Source organism: Balaenoptera ricei, chromosome 18 (genome assembly GCF_028023285.1).
Source record: "Balaenoptera ricei isolate mBalRic1 chromosome 18, mBalRic1.hap2, whole genome shotgun sequence".
NCBI lineage: Eukaryota > Metazoa > Chordata > Mammalia > Artiodactyla > Balaenopteridae > Balaenoptera > Balaenoptera ricei.
This window is the reverse complement of record NC_082656.1, coordinates 2,882,316-2,898,760: the sequence shown is the minus strand read 5'-3', so window position 1 is coordinate 2,898,760 and position 16,445 is coordinate 2,882,316. Positions and strand designations below refer to the sequence as shown.

The window sequence follows — 16,445 nt, the reverse complement described above, 5'->3', positions numbered from 1 at the left end:
AAAGCCACCAAAATGGTCACGTGGGAGATCCCAGTCTCAGTCCCCCACGGAGACCAACAGTTAGCTCTCCATGAGCGAAAACGTCTAAGAAATTTCAGAAACAGTGAAATAAAAGCCTTAGAACAACCTCACAAGACGAGAAGGGAGCAGCTGCACGTTGCTGCATCCTGCCAGCCCCACTTGACGTCCAGAGGGAGCTTCCCCGCCGGTCAGCGTGCACCTCACTGGGAAAGGAGGGGAGGGGAGGTGACCAGCCTCCTCAGCCTTTCAGACGCGTGCAAAGGTCCACTTCAGTTTCACCCACCCCAGACCAGCAAAGGTGAGATGTACAGAGATGGCGAGGAGCCAGGAAGAGAAGCTGGGGCCGCCAACAGCAGCTGTGTCGCAGGAGTGATGGCAGATCACAGACCTGCTCTGCAGACAAACCCAGCACGTTCTGCCACCAAAGAAACCAACGGGCAGCACAGCGCAGACCCCTGTAGGTTTCGCCAGTGTTCTCCCACAGGTACACATGTGCCCTGACACCTGAGTCCCTCTACTTCCTCTCTGACCCCTCCTGGTGGAGCCTGGGAACTGCACCTCAGGCCTCTGCAGCTACGTGAGTGCAAGACGCCAGCCTAGATCCCTGGGGCTGACCTCCACTGCCATGCATGCCTCAGGGCTCAGTAACTGACCCCAAAGAAATGGAGATCCTGGAACTGTCCAACAGAGAACTCAAAATAATTGTAATGATACTCAGAGAACTAAAAGAGAGCACAGAATAACAATTTAATGATATAGAGGAAAACAATACAAGAGCAAAATGGAAAGTTCAACAAAGAGAGAACGTAACTGGAGAATTCAATAGAGAGCTTCAACAGCAGACTTGACCAAGTGGGAGAAAGAATCAACAGAAGACAGATCAATCGAAATTATCCAGTCAGAGGACCAAAAAGTAAAAACAATAAAAAAGACTGAAGAAATCCTACAGACTTAATGGGACACCATCAAGAGAAGTAATGTAGTTATCATTGGAGTCCCTGAAGGAGAAGAGAGGGAGAGAAGGGGTAGAAAGCTTATTTAAAGAACTAATGGCTGAGAACTTCCCAATCCTGGGGAGTGATCTGGATATCCCAAGTTCATGAAGCTAATAGGCCACCCTGAAATTTCAATCCAAAACAATCTTCTCCAAGATACATAATAATAAAACTGTCTAAAATCAAAGACAAAAGAATTCTTAAAGCTACAAGAGAAAAAATTCTTTCATGCACAGAAATCAACCCCATAAGGCTATCAGCAGTCTTCTCAATAGAGACCTTATAGGCAAGGAGAGAATGGGATGAATATTCCAAGTGCTAAAAGAAACTGCCAACTAAGAATACTTTTTACCCAGCAAAGTTGTCCTTCAGAAATGAAGGTGAGATGAAGACTTTCCCTAATAAACAAGAGCTGAAGGAATTCATCCCCCTAAATCTGCCTTGCATCACTAAACCTGAAAGGAATTCTTCAAGCTGAAATGAAATAAGGCTAATTAGTAACATAAAAACATACAACATATTGGTAAAGACAAGCATGTGATCAGGTTCAGAATACTCAATATTGCAACAGGGTGTTAACTCGAGTATAAAGATTAGAAGACAGAAGTATTAAAAATAGCTGTTGCTATAGTAATTTGTTAATAGATACACTATATAAAAAGATGTAAATTCTGACATCAAAAACATATAAGAAAAGGAGTAAAAGAAGGGTAAATGTTTTTATGTGATCAAAGTTAAATTGTTCTCAGTGTAAAATAGACATATCTCTAACATGTTTTATGTAAACCTTATGGTAACCATAAAGCATAAACCTACAGTAGATTCAGAAAAGATAAAGAGAAGGAAATCAAAGCATACCGCTGTGGAAAATCATCAAGTTACAAAGGAAGTTAATCAGAAAAGGAAGAAGGAAACTACAAGTGAGCCAGAAAAACAATAAGATGGCATGAAAAACTCCTTACCAATCAATAATTACTCTAAATGTAAATGGACTGAATGCTCCAATCAAAAGGCATAGAGTGTCTAGAGGATTAAAAAAATAAAACCCAACAATAAGCTGCCTACAAAAGACTCACTTCAGCTTTAAGGACACAGACTCAAAGTGAAGGTATGGGAAAAAGACGTTCATTCAAATGGAAAACAAAAGAGAGCATGGGTAGCTATACTTACGTCACACGGAAGAGACTTTGAGCCAAAAATGGTAACAAGAGACAAAGAAGGTTATTACATAATGATAAAGCAGTCAATTCATCAAGAAAATATAACAATCATAAATATATATGTACCTAACATCAGAGCACCTAACTATATTAAACAGATACTAACAGATCTGAAGGAAGAAATAGACAACCTTATAATAGGGGACTTCAGTATCCCACTTTCAGCAATGGATAGATCATTCAGACACAAAATCAACAGGAAAACGCTGGACTTGAGCCATGTTTTATACAGATGGACCTGACATACACAGAACATTTCATTGAACAGCAGCAAGATATGCATTCTTCTCAAGTGCACGTACAACATTCTCCAGCATAGACGATATGATAGGTCACAAAACAAGTCTTAGCAAATATAAGAAGACTGAAATCATACCAGCTATCTTTTCTGACCAAAATGCCATAAAACTAGAAATCAGTAACAGGAGGAAAGCTGGAAATTGCACAGATATGTGGAAATTAAACAACATACTCCTGGAAAACCAACAGGTCAAAGAAATCAAAAGAAAAAATTTAAAATATCTTGAAACAAAAATGGAAGCAAAACATATCAAAACTTACGGGATGCTGCAAAAGTGGTTCTAAGTGGGAAGGTTATAGCCATAAACACCTACATTTAAGAAAAAAGAAATACCTCAAATAAACAACCTGACTATAAACTTCAAGGAACTAGAAAAAGAAGAACAAAAAAAAAAAGAAAACAAAATTAAACTCAGAGTTAGCAGAAGAAAGGAATAACAAAGATGAGAGAGAAATAAATGAAATAGAGACTAAAAAGACAGTAGAAAAGATCAATGAAACTAAGAGCTGGTTTTTTGAAAAGAAAAACAAAATAGACAACTGTTAGCTACACTTAACCAAGAAAAAGCAAGAACTCAAATAATATTACAAATGAAAGAGGAGACATTACAATTGATAATACAAAAATACAAAGGATCATAAGAAGACTATGAACAATTACGCACAGATTGGACCACCCAGAAGAAATGGATAAATTCCTAGAAACATACAACCTATCAAAATCGAATCATGAAGAAATAGGAAATCTGAACAGACCAGCTACTAGTTAGTAAGGTGATTGAATCAGGCATCAAAACTCTCCCAACAAACAAAAGCTTAGGACCAGATGGCTTCACTGTGAGTTCTACCAAACATTTAAAGAAAAAAATACCAATCCTTCTCAAACTCTTACAAAAAAACAGAAAAGAAGGGAACACTTTGCAAATTAATTTTACAAGACCAGCATTACTCTGATGCCAAAGCCAGACAAGGACACAAGGAAGGAAAATTAGAGACCAGTGTTCCTGATGAACATAGATGCAAAAATCCTCAACAAAATATTAACAAACCAAATTCAACAGTACATTAAAAGGACCACACACCATGATCAAGTGGAATTTATTCCAGGGATGCAAGGATGATTTAATATCTGCAAATCAATCAGTGTAATCACCATATTAACACAATGAAGGATAAAAATTACATGATCATCTCAATAGGTTTGATGATTTGTGACCTTGGATAAGGCAGTGGTTTCTTAGATTTGACAGCTAAAGCACAAACAACCAAAAAAACCAAAAAGATAATTTGGAATCATCAAAATTTAAAAATTTGTACTCAAAGGACAGCATCAGGAAAGGGAAACGACAGCTCAGAATGGGACAATAGACATCTGATGGGTATTAATCTCCAGAATACATAAAGAAGCAAAGGATTTCAATAGACATTTCTCCAAAGAGGATACACAGATGGCCAATGAGCACAGGAAAAGATGCTCAACAACATCAGTCCTTAAGGAAGTGCAAATCAAAACCACAATGAGATTTACCACTTTTTGCCCACTGGGATGGATATAATAACAAGAGTCAATAACAAGTGTTGGCAAGGATGTAGAGAAACTGGAGCCTTAGTACGCCGCTGGTGGGGATGCAAAGTGGTGCAGCAGGTTTGGAAAACAGCTTGGCCGGTGCTCAAAGTTAACAGAGTTTCCGTATGACCCAGCAATTCCACTCCTAGGTATATACTCAGTAGAAATGAAAACGTATGTCTATCCCCAAATTTGTACACTAATGTTAACAGCAGCTTTATTCATAATAGCCAAAAGTGGAAGCAAACCAAATGTACTTTAGTCGACGTTTGGATGAACGGATATACAGATACTGTATATCCATGCAGTGGAATATTATTCTGCCATAAAAGGGAATGAAGTACTGGCACATAGTACAACGTAGATGACTCTTGAAAACAGTATGCTAAGTGAAAGAGGCCAAACACAAAGTGCCAGTTACTGTATGACTCCATTTATATGAAATATTCAGAATAGGCAAATCCATAGAGACAGAAAGTAGAACGTGGTTGTCAGGGGCTGGGGAAGGAGTGCAGAGTGAGTGCTGGTGGGTAAGGGGTTTCTTTGGGGGATGATGAAAATTTGATAGTGGTCATGGTTGCACAACTTTGTGAATATACTAAAAATAACTTTAAAAATGTAAATTTTATGGTGTGTGAATTTTATCTGATTTTTAAATTTTTTTTAGAAATTTATTTTATTTTTTTGCTGTGTTGGGTCTTCGTTTCTGTGCGAGGGCTTTCTCTAGTTGCGGCGAGCAGGGGCCACTCTTCATCGCGGTGCGCGGGCCTCTCGTTATCGCGGCCTCTCTTGTTGCGGAGCACAGGCTCCAGACGCGCAGGCTCAGTAATTGTGGCGCACGGGCCCAGCCGCTCCGCGGCATGTGGGATCTTCCCAGACCAGGGCTCGAACCCGTGTCCCCTGCATTGGCAGGCAGATTCTCAACCACTGCGCCACCGGGGAAGCCCTATCTGAATTTTTAAACAGAGCGAATGCCGGCAGCCGCCGGGGAGCAGGGCAGGGCTGTGATGGGGGACACTTGGTGCGCTGTGCTCCTTCCCACGAGGACGTTGAACTGCTAGGCCAGCTGGAGGTCAGCTAGCGCAGAAGGTGTGCTGGCTGTTGTGACGTGGAGTGAGACTTAGTACCCTAGAGATTTGGAAGGAAGTAAAAGGCCATCAGTCCATTTCAGCCTTAAACAAGCCACTGCTCCCAGCTGACCCTTTGGAAGATCCCACCTTGAACTTTCAAACTCAGGAAATATGAGAAGAAAGCCTACCCGTAGCACCTATTATTATAGCATTGTGAAGTAATGCTAGTTGATAGTATTTTTATATGAAAGTTGTAATAATACTTAGGTGTTGATTCTTTTTATCCAACACTTGTTTTGAGTTACAGTAGTGTGCACTGTTGGGCATTACCCAGGTTTTCCATATGTTTCAACCACAAATATAGCAGGGTTTTTTTGGGGTTTTTTTTTTTTTGGTAAGAAATTGCTAAAAGCTGTTACATCAGGAATTTTGGACATTCTTCAGACGAGATAATCGGGGAGGACTGATGACATGTTGATTGAAAGCAGGCAGCCCTGGTAATTTCAGTGGATCAGTCACGAACTTTATTTCTGTCAGTTACTCTGTACAAAATGCAGGTAGTGACACGACCTGCAGATGACATGGCATCGTGAGCCCCGGGCTGCACTTCTGTGCTGCCGCTCAAGGAACTTCTGGCAGGGACCCAGGGCCTGCCTCACACGCGGGGCAGGGGCTGCATGCTCTGGGCGGGGGGTGTTCCTATCTCTGTAACTCAGTCTCATCTCACCAGGAGCGTCACCCTTAGTGAGACGTATTTCTTCACTGCACACATCTACCTTTTGTATTAACACATCGTAGGCAACACAAATGAAAGTTAACAGCAGGTATACTTTTAATGTGATGCAGAGGGATCTTTCACCATGTGAGTTAGGAAATGAGTTTGCAAAGTAGCAGTTATTCCAACCAAGGCAGTTGGGTACATATCTTTTGTTTTGTCACTTCAGAAATTGACTGTGTGTGTGTGTGTGTATAGTCAGCACATTATTTTTTTTACCTGTTGACATCTTAATAATTTCAGGGATTATTGAAACTAGTTAATTACAGAAAGAGAATTTGGACTTACAGATGTCAGTTATGTCCAAATTACAGCAGTTTGGTTCTAATTTTCCTACCTTTTTACCCGCTTTCTGTGACTGTCTCTTGAGGACACCGTGCTGGTCACAGTGTTGTCCCCGACTGCAGAGGATCAGGTCTGTGGCTGATAAATGGAGGCCGCGCCAGGCCGGCACAGTGCGGGCCTCTTCCCTGCTTGCCCTCGTGTAATCCGCACGGCGGCCCTGCCAGGCGGGCGCGGTCACGGTGAGGGTCCGGGAGCCTCACAGTGGTCAGTGCCAGGCCGGGTGGCCCTTGTGTAGTGTCCGCCCCCCCCCCCACCCCCCCCCGCCGCAGTGTGGCCGTGCGGGCGGCGTCCGTGAAGGCTTCCCCGTGCGTGGAGAGGTGGACGACTTTGGAGCCATCACACCAAAGCTCCCCACCCCAGGTGGGGAGCGCGAGCACGTGCGCACCTGTGGCTAAGGTGCCGGCCGCCGCTGCCGGTGTAGACGCCAAGGGCTCCAGGAGGTCCGGGAAGGAGGAACGGCCTCTCCAGTTTTCTCTCTGGAGACTTTAAGGGCACGATAAAACTCTTTTGGAACTGGGGGAGTATTTTGAAAATACGAAGCAAGTGTGTTCTCATTCCCCTGTCCGTAGATCACCTTCCCCCCAGCCCGTCCACAAGGATGATCCAGGTGCTGACCAGAGAATAGAGGGGAGAGGGCCACCGTGCTGGGGGCGGCAGCCCTGAGCCCAGAACTCTAGTCTGACACCGGGGACACACCGCGCCAGGGCCCCAACCAGCAAGAGAGGAGGGAGCTGGCAGCACAGTCTTCCCACTGCCGTGAGGACGTGGCGGGCTGGGGGGAGACCTCGCGTGTCCCCCACCATCGGCAGTGCCCCTTCATCACCTCTGGAGAAGGCCCTGTGGTGCAGTGTCATCGGAATGGAAACGGAGGGAAGTAGGGAGGGCGCCGCACAGGTTCCTGACTGCCGGCATGCAGGGTGAGGAGGGGAAGCCAGGGCTCCAAGGGAAGCTCCCGGGTCCCTGGCCTGTTTGCTGCAGGAAGGTGCTGAGCCCTAGTCGACATCAGACGGTTCCAGGTGTTCTCCCCTCTTTGTACCTCAGCTTGATCTCACAGGAGAGGGGGCTGCCGGCCTGTAGGTTGGAGACAATAGTTACACATCTCTGAGGGTCCCTGGGAGGGGGGAAGGCGGAGCTGCAGGAGCCTCTGCTCCCACCGGTTCGATGCCAGCCCCGCCCCCGGGGTGCGGAGGCCAGGGCTGCACCCCTGCTCTTGGCTCGTCTCCCCACCGAGGAGTTCCTGTTCTGTGCTTCCTTCTTCGTGCGCGAGCAGAAAGTCCCGTAGTCTACAAAGGACACGCCCGTCTTTTCCAGTTGGCCTCCACGGTGGCCCCGCCGCCTTTGTTGAACTGCACGGTCATGAAGACAGTAGCAGAGTCCCTCTTCTTGTTTGTTTTTTTTAATGTATGTATTATTAAGCCATTCTGACAGGTGTCACGTGATATCTCATTGTGGTTTTGATTTGCATTTCCGTAATGATTAGCGATGTTGAGAATCTTTTCGTGTACTTGTTGGCCATTTGTTTGTCTCCTTTGGAAGAAAATGTCTTCAGATCCCTGGCCCTGTATTAAGCAGATTGTTTGTTTTCTGTTGAGTTGTATGGTTCTTTACATATTTTAGATATTATATAATATCATATATCACTTGTTATATGATTTGCAAATATTTTCTCCCATTCCACAGGTTGCCTTTTCATTTTGTTGATGGTTTCCTTTGCTTTACAGAAGCATTTTAGTTTGATGTTGCTCAGCTTGTTTAATTTTGCTTTTGTTGCCTTTGCTTTTGGTATCAAATTGAAAAAATCACTGCCAAGGCCAATTCAAGGAGTATTTTCCTATGTTTTCTTCTTGGAGTTTTATGGATGATCCATTTTTCTAGGTTGTCCTTTTTGTTGGTGTCTAATTGTTCAAGGTAGTCACCTACAATCCTTTGTATTTCTGTGGCATCAGTTGTAGTGTCTCCTCTTTCATTTCTAATTTTATTTGACTCCTTTGTGCATTTTTTTCTTAGTGAATTTAACTAAAAGTTTGTCTGTTTTGTTTAACTTTTCAAAAAACCAGCTCTTAGTTTCACTGATCTTTTCTATCATCTTTTTAGTCTCTATTTATTTCTGCTCTGATTGTTATTTCCTTCCTTCTGCTGACTTTGGGCTTAATTTGTTCTTCTTTTTCTAGTTCCTTGAAAAGACTAAAGCTAAATGCGGCATATTGTTGGGTCTTGTTCTTAGTTTATTCAGCCCATCTATGTCTTTTGATTGGCGAATTCAGTCCATTTACATTTAGAGTAATTATTGATAGGTACGGACTTACTGTTGCCATTTTGTGAGTGTGTTTTGGTGGTTTTAGTACCAACACCAGAGCTTCCGGATTGTGTCTTGTCCTTGTGGAGGCTCCCCTTGCTCCCCTGGGCTGCCCTCCTGACCACAGAGGCTCTCTTTTTCTGTGGAAGTCCTTATTACTTGACCACGGGTTCCTTTAAAATGAAGAATCTGCCATTTTTTCCTTGAGATGTTACAGGCAATGGGAAAAACAATATTAAGGAGCTTTGATTAGGAAGAAAAAACCCAGCATGTCTAGTTTCCAGTTCTGTTTATTGCTTTTCACCTCATTATCTCATTTAATTAGATTAACGTTACCTTCCCATGTTTCATCTAATAAATGCATTTCCATTTGAATTGGTTACATCTTTGTTCTGCTCATGGATTTGCTTTTGATAGACACATACTGGTATTTCCAGGGGGTTTTAAATTTTGTTTTGCAGAGCTTTTTTTTTTCAATATTTATATATAAATAGAATTGACGGTTAATGTTTTGTGTTACTATTAATTGCCTAAAGAGATTTGGTCAGGTAGTTAGAAGTCATTTGTTCTTATAAGACTGGGGCTAGTCTCCTTAAAATAAGCCGTGAGTCCACCATTAGCAGAGAAAATGGCTTCTAGTTGTCATTGAGATCATATAAAATTCTCATATTGGCACTTTGGAAATTATTCAGACCTTTATGGCAACGTGAAGGAGGGATTTGTGGCTGCTGCGTGTCTCTCTCTGTTGGAGAGCAGCGTTAACCTTGTAGCTGCCGTTCTGCTTAGGGTTGGTGTCATTATGCCTCAGCCACATTCTCGCCGCTGTCGGCACTGAGCCACCCGCATGTCCCCGAGTCCTCCCCCGGGTCCAGCAGTGTCAGCATTTTAACTTATTCTTAGTATAATACTCGCTTTTACATCAACTTGTATAGGGGCTTTCCTTTTTCGCTGTAAAAATAGCTATGTGGTGTGTTTTGATATGTGTTGAAGCTGACGTGATGGAAATGAACTTACAAGTTGTAGGTGTCAAATATAAACACAGGAATATGGCATGGGGATCTGCTGGGGGGCTCAGGAATTTGAAATCAAGCCGGTTGCAACTTTCACATTTGTGGGGAGCAGTAGGTCCCATATTAGATACTTGGGGTGTGCAGTGCAGAGAAGCAGTGAAGCGGGGCTCTGAATCAGAAAGACAGCCGGGTCTGAATCCTGTGTGATCGTCTGTTGGAGTACAGGCTAAGTTGCTGTGACAGAGACCCCCAAATACAGTGATTTCAGTAAGATAAAAGCTCCTTTCCTCCTGCCCAGCAAGGCAGAGGTGGGCAGGTGGGCCGGTGGGCTGGCGGCTCCTCGGCATGTGGCTTACCTGAGTCCCAGGTGTGGGTCCGGGTCTCACTTCTTTAAGGGGAGCAGGAAGGGGAAGGAGGTGGAGGGCGCGAGCAGCTTTCTTGTGAAGCACCTGGTAAGTGCGTTATCTCCATTCACACTGGGTTGCAGGAAGTAGGTGCACAGCCGCCCTGAGCCCAGAGGAAGCCTGGAGAACAGTGGCCAAGGCCTTGCTCCAGCCGAGCGGCGGAGGGGCGGTTCTGTTTCTGAACGGACGAGGGGTACTGGGCAGTCTCTGCCGGCAGCCTTGACCAAATTACGCTTTTGAGTCTATTGTAAAATGTAAGCTGTTAAAATATCTGCTGAAAATGATGAAGCATTTGTAAAAATACCTTCCTCAAAAGATATCCATGAAGACACAGGGGTATACATTTAATAAATATAGGTGCCCTTCCATATTTTCCATTTACTTCTCTTGTTACTATTTCTGGACACAGCTCTCATGTTGAAATACATAACGGTGTTAGTTTCTATCGCTGTGGAACAAATTACCGCGCCAAGTGGCTGCAGCAGCACAAAGCTGCTGCACAAAGCTCACGGCCCCCGCGGGTCAGGAGGCGGAGCCCCGTGTGGCCGCGCCCCGTGCTCGGGGCCCAAGGTTGCAGTCAGGGTGTTGGCCGGGCCCACGTCTCACCTGGGGGCTTGGCTGCTTCACCTGGGTTCTCGGCAGAATTCATTTTTTTAATTATTTACCTTTGGCTGCGTCGGGTCTTCGTTGCTGCGCGCGGGCTTTCTCTAGTTGCGGCGAGCGGGGGCTACTCTTCGCTGCGGTGCATGGGCTCTAGGCACACGGGCTCAGTAGTTGTGGCACGCAGGCTCAGTAGTTGTGGCGCACGGGCTTAGTTGCTCTGTGGCACGTGAGATCTTTCCGGACCAGGGCTCGAACCTGTGTCCCCTGCATTGGCAGGCGGATACTTAACCACTGCGCCACCAGGGAAGTTGCTCGGCAGAATTCTTATCTGTGCACTTGTAGGATGGAGGTGCCCAACTTCTTGCTGCCTGTCAGCTGTTGGACACCCCTGGGCCCCAGAGGCCACCCCCAGGTCCTAAATCCCCACCCCCAGATCCCACAGGGTCCCTGCTGGTGGGCTTTCCCACCAGGGCCGCTGACCTCGGGCAACAGGAGGGTTTCTGCAGTGGGTCTGCAGCCTGGCAGACATATCAAGTAAGTAACTCGCTGTGGCTGTGACATCCCGCCTTCTTTGCCAGTTCTGGTGGTCAGAAGCAAGGCTCTGGTCCTGCCCACACTCACGGTGAGGAAATTTCACACCGGCATCCACGGAGGCCACCTGAGAGTGTGTCCACCACAACGGCTGTGTTTCATCTAAAATAAATTCTCAGTTTTATTCCAAACTGAGAATTCCTGTTTGTTTGGCATTGTTGTTTCATGGGTTTTGGTAAAATGTCAGCGGGGACTTTTTATTAAATTAGAAGTACTCGTCTATATTACTTCATGGAAAACATATATACACACACATTAAGAAAGAGAGAATACGAACCTGAGAAGGCAGGTGGGGGAGGGTCTCCTGCTCCCGACTGTGGTTAAGTGGACACTTCTGGATGCCCAGGCTTGGGTACCATAGGACATAATCCACAAGCCAACAGTATTGTGCTCGGAGAATGTGAACAGCCCGGCGGTCTGCCCACAGAGCCTAGCTCACGAGTTTGCTGCTTTCTGCCTTGCTGTCCTTTAGTCCTATTACAGCAGCTGCACCGTGAAGCCTGTGTGGTACTGCTGGCCCATGGCTTGTTTTGAGTCTGTGAAACTTGACAGAGGTTGAATCACACATGAGGAAACACCACACAGATGCCGTACATTTGGTGCCAAAACTAGCCTCAGAAGTCTTAACTGTCATATAATGTAGTCAAAGAATTCTTTAAAAAAAACAAAAAACAAAAAAACTATTTTTAATAGCCTGAGATCCAAAATGTGTTTGTAGCGCTGTGATGTCCTCTTGCTTGTGATCTGGACGTGATTCCTCATCTCAGTCCGAAGTCCAGTCTGTCGGGAACACGGAGCATCGCTGTGACAGAATCCTGCAGTGTCCATCCATCTGTCCACCTGTCTGTCCACCCGTCCAGCAGACAGCTGTTGAGTTCCTGCTGTGCTCCAGGCCCCGTGCTGGCCCCATGCCAGACACAGGCATGGCCTCGTGGACCTTGCTCTGAAGGAAATTTCAGTTCTGTGTGACCCAAACCCAGAAAGCAGTGATGTTGTTTCTGTTCTCATGTGGTTTAATAGTCTAGTAGTAAGATTGTTTTAAAATTTTAGTTAAATGCACTTATACATGTGTAACTGGAAGTGGAGAAATGACGTGCTATTTGAGACGATAATAGAAATGATTAGCTCGGTCATTCAACTTCTAACATGTAGCTATTGGGTGCTGGCTCTGCACGAGCCCCTCATCTAGGTCTGAAACTGAAAACAGGTGTAAGTAACGGCTGCTTTGCTCCTTTCCATCCCTGGGCCCGTCTCTGATGTAGACGGACGAGTGTCGTGGGTGAGAACAGGGCTGTAGCGCATGGGGATCCTCGGAGGGCCTCCCCCCAGGGTTCCAGCTGGTGACTCTGCGCTCGCGGGGCCCCGGCCGCGCTCCTGCTCCCGTTCTTGTCTTACGTCCGGATCACAGAGATTGTCTCACTCAGGACAGACAGACGGAGGGCTCGCGTTAGGATGGGACGGCCCACACCTCTAGTCAGAACAGAAGAGAAACTGCAAAGGCTTCTGAGTCCTTTGTCCTTTTTTTTTTTTTTTTTAATTTTTATTTATTTTATTTATTTATTTATGGCTGTGTTGGGTCGTTTCTGTGCGAGGGCTTTCTCTAGTTGTGGCAAGTGGGGGCCTCTCTTCATCGCGGCCTCTCTTGTTGGGGAGCACAGGCTCCAGACACGCAGGCTCAGTAATTGTGGCTCACGGGCCTAGTTGCTCCGCGGCATGTGGGATCTTCCCAGACCAGGGCTCCGAACCCATGTTCCCTGCATTGGCAGGCAGATTCTCAACCACTGCGCCACCAGGGAAGCCCGAGTCCTTTGTTCTTAAGACCAGCTCCTCACCTGGCGCTTCAAAGGACGGGTGAAAACTTTTGTTCATCTGGCAAAGGTCCCTTTCGGAAGAAGGAAACTTGGAGATAAAAGGAAGAGGATGACATAATTCCAGAGCCTAAAATGAGATGCTGTCTATGAGTGGAGTGATAACAAGGACTTAACATTAGGCTGAATTATCAGGAGTTCAGCTATGTGTGGTCACACAGCAATGGGATTGTAGGTCTTAGTGTGCCATAAACTTACAGACCGCTGATGAAGGGCGTCAGGCGGTATCATTTATTTGGCATGTCTTGAGGTATGGAAACCTGTCATGTAAGCACAAGACAGCAAGGGGTGCGCCATGCCTTGAGTAGCTCTGTCCAGGTGGGAGGCTGGTGGGAGGCAGACGCCGTGGACTCTCTGTGTCCAGGTATCCAGGTGTGGATCGTGCCGGGCGAGCTGCAGGGCCTCGGCACCTCTGCTCTGCTGGTGGCAGCACCTGTGCCTGGGGGTCTGGTTACTGTGACAGCCTCGCAGGTGTACCACCCAGCACCAGCGGTGGCCGTGTGGAGTCGGGGACCACCGCCCTGGGTTGTGGTGCCCCGCCCCTGGGGTCTCGCCTTCACAGAGGGCAGGGCGAGGTGTCCCACACAGACGGAGGGACACAGCTCGCGAGCCCCCCTTGCTTCCAGTCGCATCCCGGTTGGAAAGGGGAGGGTGGATCCCGAGGGTTCCCGTTCCCCCCGCCAGACCCCCTCCTGTTCCAGCTCTAGCCTGAGAGCTGGCCTGCCTGCCCCACGCCCAGCCCAGGCCGAGCGCCCTCGTGAGGTGCTGGACACCACTCAGAGCGCCGGGCCCCTGTGGGCCACGTGGGGGACGTCGAGGTGTCCTCGGATCCGCCGACCCGCTGTCAGCAGGGAACTGTCTGTTGGCTTATAGTTTGTGGCTTAATCAATTAGGTGGAAATTGTTTATCTGGTTAAACATTTGTGGTGATTAAACTTTATACTTTATCCTCCAGGGGGTGAAAAGATTTATTAGATAATGATTACCTTAGTTTAAAAACTTAGGCTTCAATTTTTTTTCCTAAAAATTTTACCGTCAGCTAAAGCACACATTAAAAGACAGTAGAGTATTTACTGCGTGTCAGATTTGTTTCAGTAAAGTAAAAATTTTTAAGTTACAACCGTGTCATTTGAGGATGATGGCTTCTGTAATTCTGGCTTTTCTAGCAGTGGTGCCATGACTGTGCTGTGGGCAGCTTATATGCCTTTGCACTTGGATACCGTCTTCCTACTAACCACCCAGAACGTACTTGTTTTCAGCTTTTAGGTCCAGAAAAAGAACAGCATTTGCAGGAAAAGAGTCTTCCAGTGGGAGGGTGTTCTTCCCCGGGAACTCACGTGGCCTTTCTTACAGTAACGACGTCACCGTCCTCAAAAAGGACGGCACCCAGCGCCAGGCCAGAGCGCCCTCTCCCGACCCAGCGGCCAGGCTTCCCAGCAGGCCGGAATCCGGGGACACGCGTGCTGCCCCGTCACTGACGCTACGCTGCGTGTCTGGGCGTCCTCCCTCTGTTTCTGCCAGACACGAGTCCAGTGGCAGTGAACTTGTACAAAACAGTCGGGTGTCAGGGTTGGTTCTCCTGAGGCCGCCTTCCTGCCCTGTCCCGGTGTGGTCTCCCCCGTCGTACGGGGACCTACATATCCAGCCCTGGTGGCCTAGGGCCGCCCCGGCAGCCTCGTTTTACCTCCATCACCTCTCTAGAGGCCCGTCTCCACAGACAGTCTCACTCCGGGGGCCTGGGGATCGGGGCTCAGCGTGAGGGTTTTGAGGGGACTCACTGCAGCCCTCTCCGTGTGCACCACGTGAGAAGTGACCGCCCGTGCGGGACGCCCCCGAGGGTGCCACGTCACGGGCACGTCTGCGGTTCCTGCGTGCCCCCCTGCGCTGGGCCCGCGCGGCGTCCGGCTGCAGCCTCAGCGCCGCCTGTGCCCTGTCTGTCCGCAGGCCTGGCAGCTGCGCTTCAGCCACCTGGTGGGCTACGGCGCCAAATACTACTCCTACCTGGTGTCCCGGGCAGTGGCGTCCCTGGTCTGGAGGGAGTGCTTTCTCCGGGACCCGTTTAACAGGTAAGAGGGCGGGGGTTTCACGGCCTGCTGTGCGCGCCCGGGCCTCCTCCCCAGCGGGAGCCCGGGAAGCGGCTTCTGGTTCCACGGTCCTGAGAAGGGGCGTCCTTTGAAAGCACTGACTGAGACCTGCTCTCACAGCCGTTCAGGGCGGCCTGTCTGCGCCGCACGGGTCGCACGGTCAGGCGGCCTCGCTGCACAGGTTGAGGCTCGTGGCCCCTCAGATGCCGGGAGCGCCCTCGAGTTTCCCACGCAGGTTACTGCGGTAGTCCCAGCAGCCTTGGCGGAGCAGGAGTTTTCATAAGAGGAAACTGAGGCTCGGAGGGGGTGATTTGTTCAAGGCTTCACAGCGAACCAACTGGACTAAGATGAGAACCAGGTCTGCTAATTCCTGGTCCTTTCTGCCCCCCACCCACCCCACCCCACCCCACGCCCCCCCCCCCTCAGCTCTTAATGTCATTTGGCAAAGGCTTGGGTTTTCTCAGCAGTTAATCATCACATTCAATTCCAGGCTCTTTTGAACTTGAGTCTGACGTAATCGAATGTTTAAATGTTTTGCAGCTCGGTGCCCACATGCTGCTGTGTCTTCCAGCCTCTGCGAACTGTAGACACTTGGTCTGCTTTTTAAATTTTTATTATTTTCAAAGGCTCTGAAGCCAAAATTGAGTACCATAAATCAATTCTGGGGATTATAATTCTTCACTGAAGATTTCTATAAAATAGGCAAAATACTATCTTGTTTAAAGGAATCACACTTTACTAGAAAACCACATACTTTTAAATACATGTATTCCCCAGTATTTATATCTTGTTTATGTATGCATTCTCGCCTAGACATGCAGTTGCTGTACTTCTATGGGCATGTAAAAGTAAGCTAGTAAAAATACTCAGGGGACGAGAAAATTTCTAACCTCTACCAAAAGATCCTTTTTGATCCCCGTTCTGGGAAGTCTCCCGGTTGGAAGCAGCAGAGCTGAGGCCGGGCGGGGCCTCTCAGCTGCCCTGTCCACGCTGCCTGCCTCGGGGCCCACGGTGCCTCGGTGCTCACTTCAGGGTGGAGCCAGGATTAGCGTTTGATGTCATCCTGTTTCTGAGAGTGAAGTGCTGGCAACATTTCCAATTAGAGACCACGTTCACAAAATTGCCCACGTAAAGATCCTCCAGAAATAGTGGAATGAAAACATACTTTATTTAACTTCAGTTATTTGCATTTAAGGAATTGCATTTTCTATTTAAAAAAAGAGAGTAGCCATTAATTTAGAGAATTTCTGTCTAGCCTTCGAGTGTTATGGACACTGTTCCTTATTGAATCCAGCTG

General features: G+C 47.2%; 1 protein-coding gene across 1 annotated transcript in view; it reads left to right on the top strand.

Moving 5' to 3' along the window:
• MIPEP (mitochondrial intermediate peptidase) overlaps positions 1–16,445 on the top strand; it is a 140,915-nt gene that overhangs the window by 98,537 nt on the left and 25,933 nt on the right. The window contains exon 17 of the mRNA XM_059902621.1: positions 15,009–15,130. Within this exon, the coding sequence (XP_059758604.1) occupies positions 15,009–15,130 (122 nt within the window). The remainder of the gene's footprint in view (positions 1–15,008; positions 15,131–16,445) is intronic.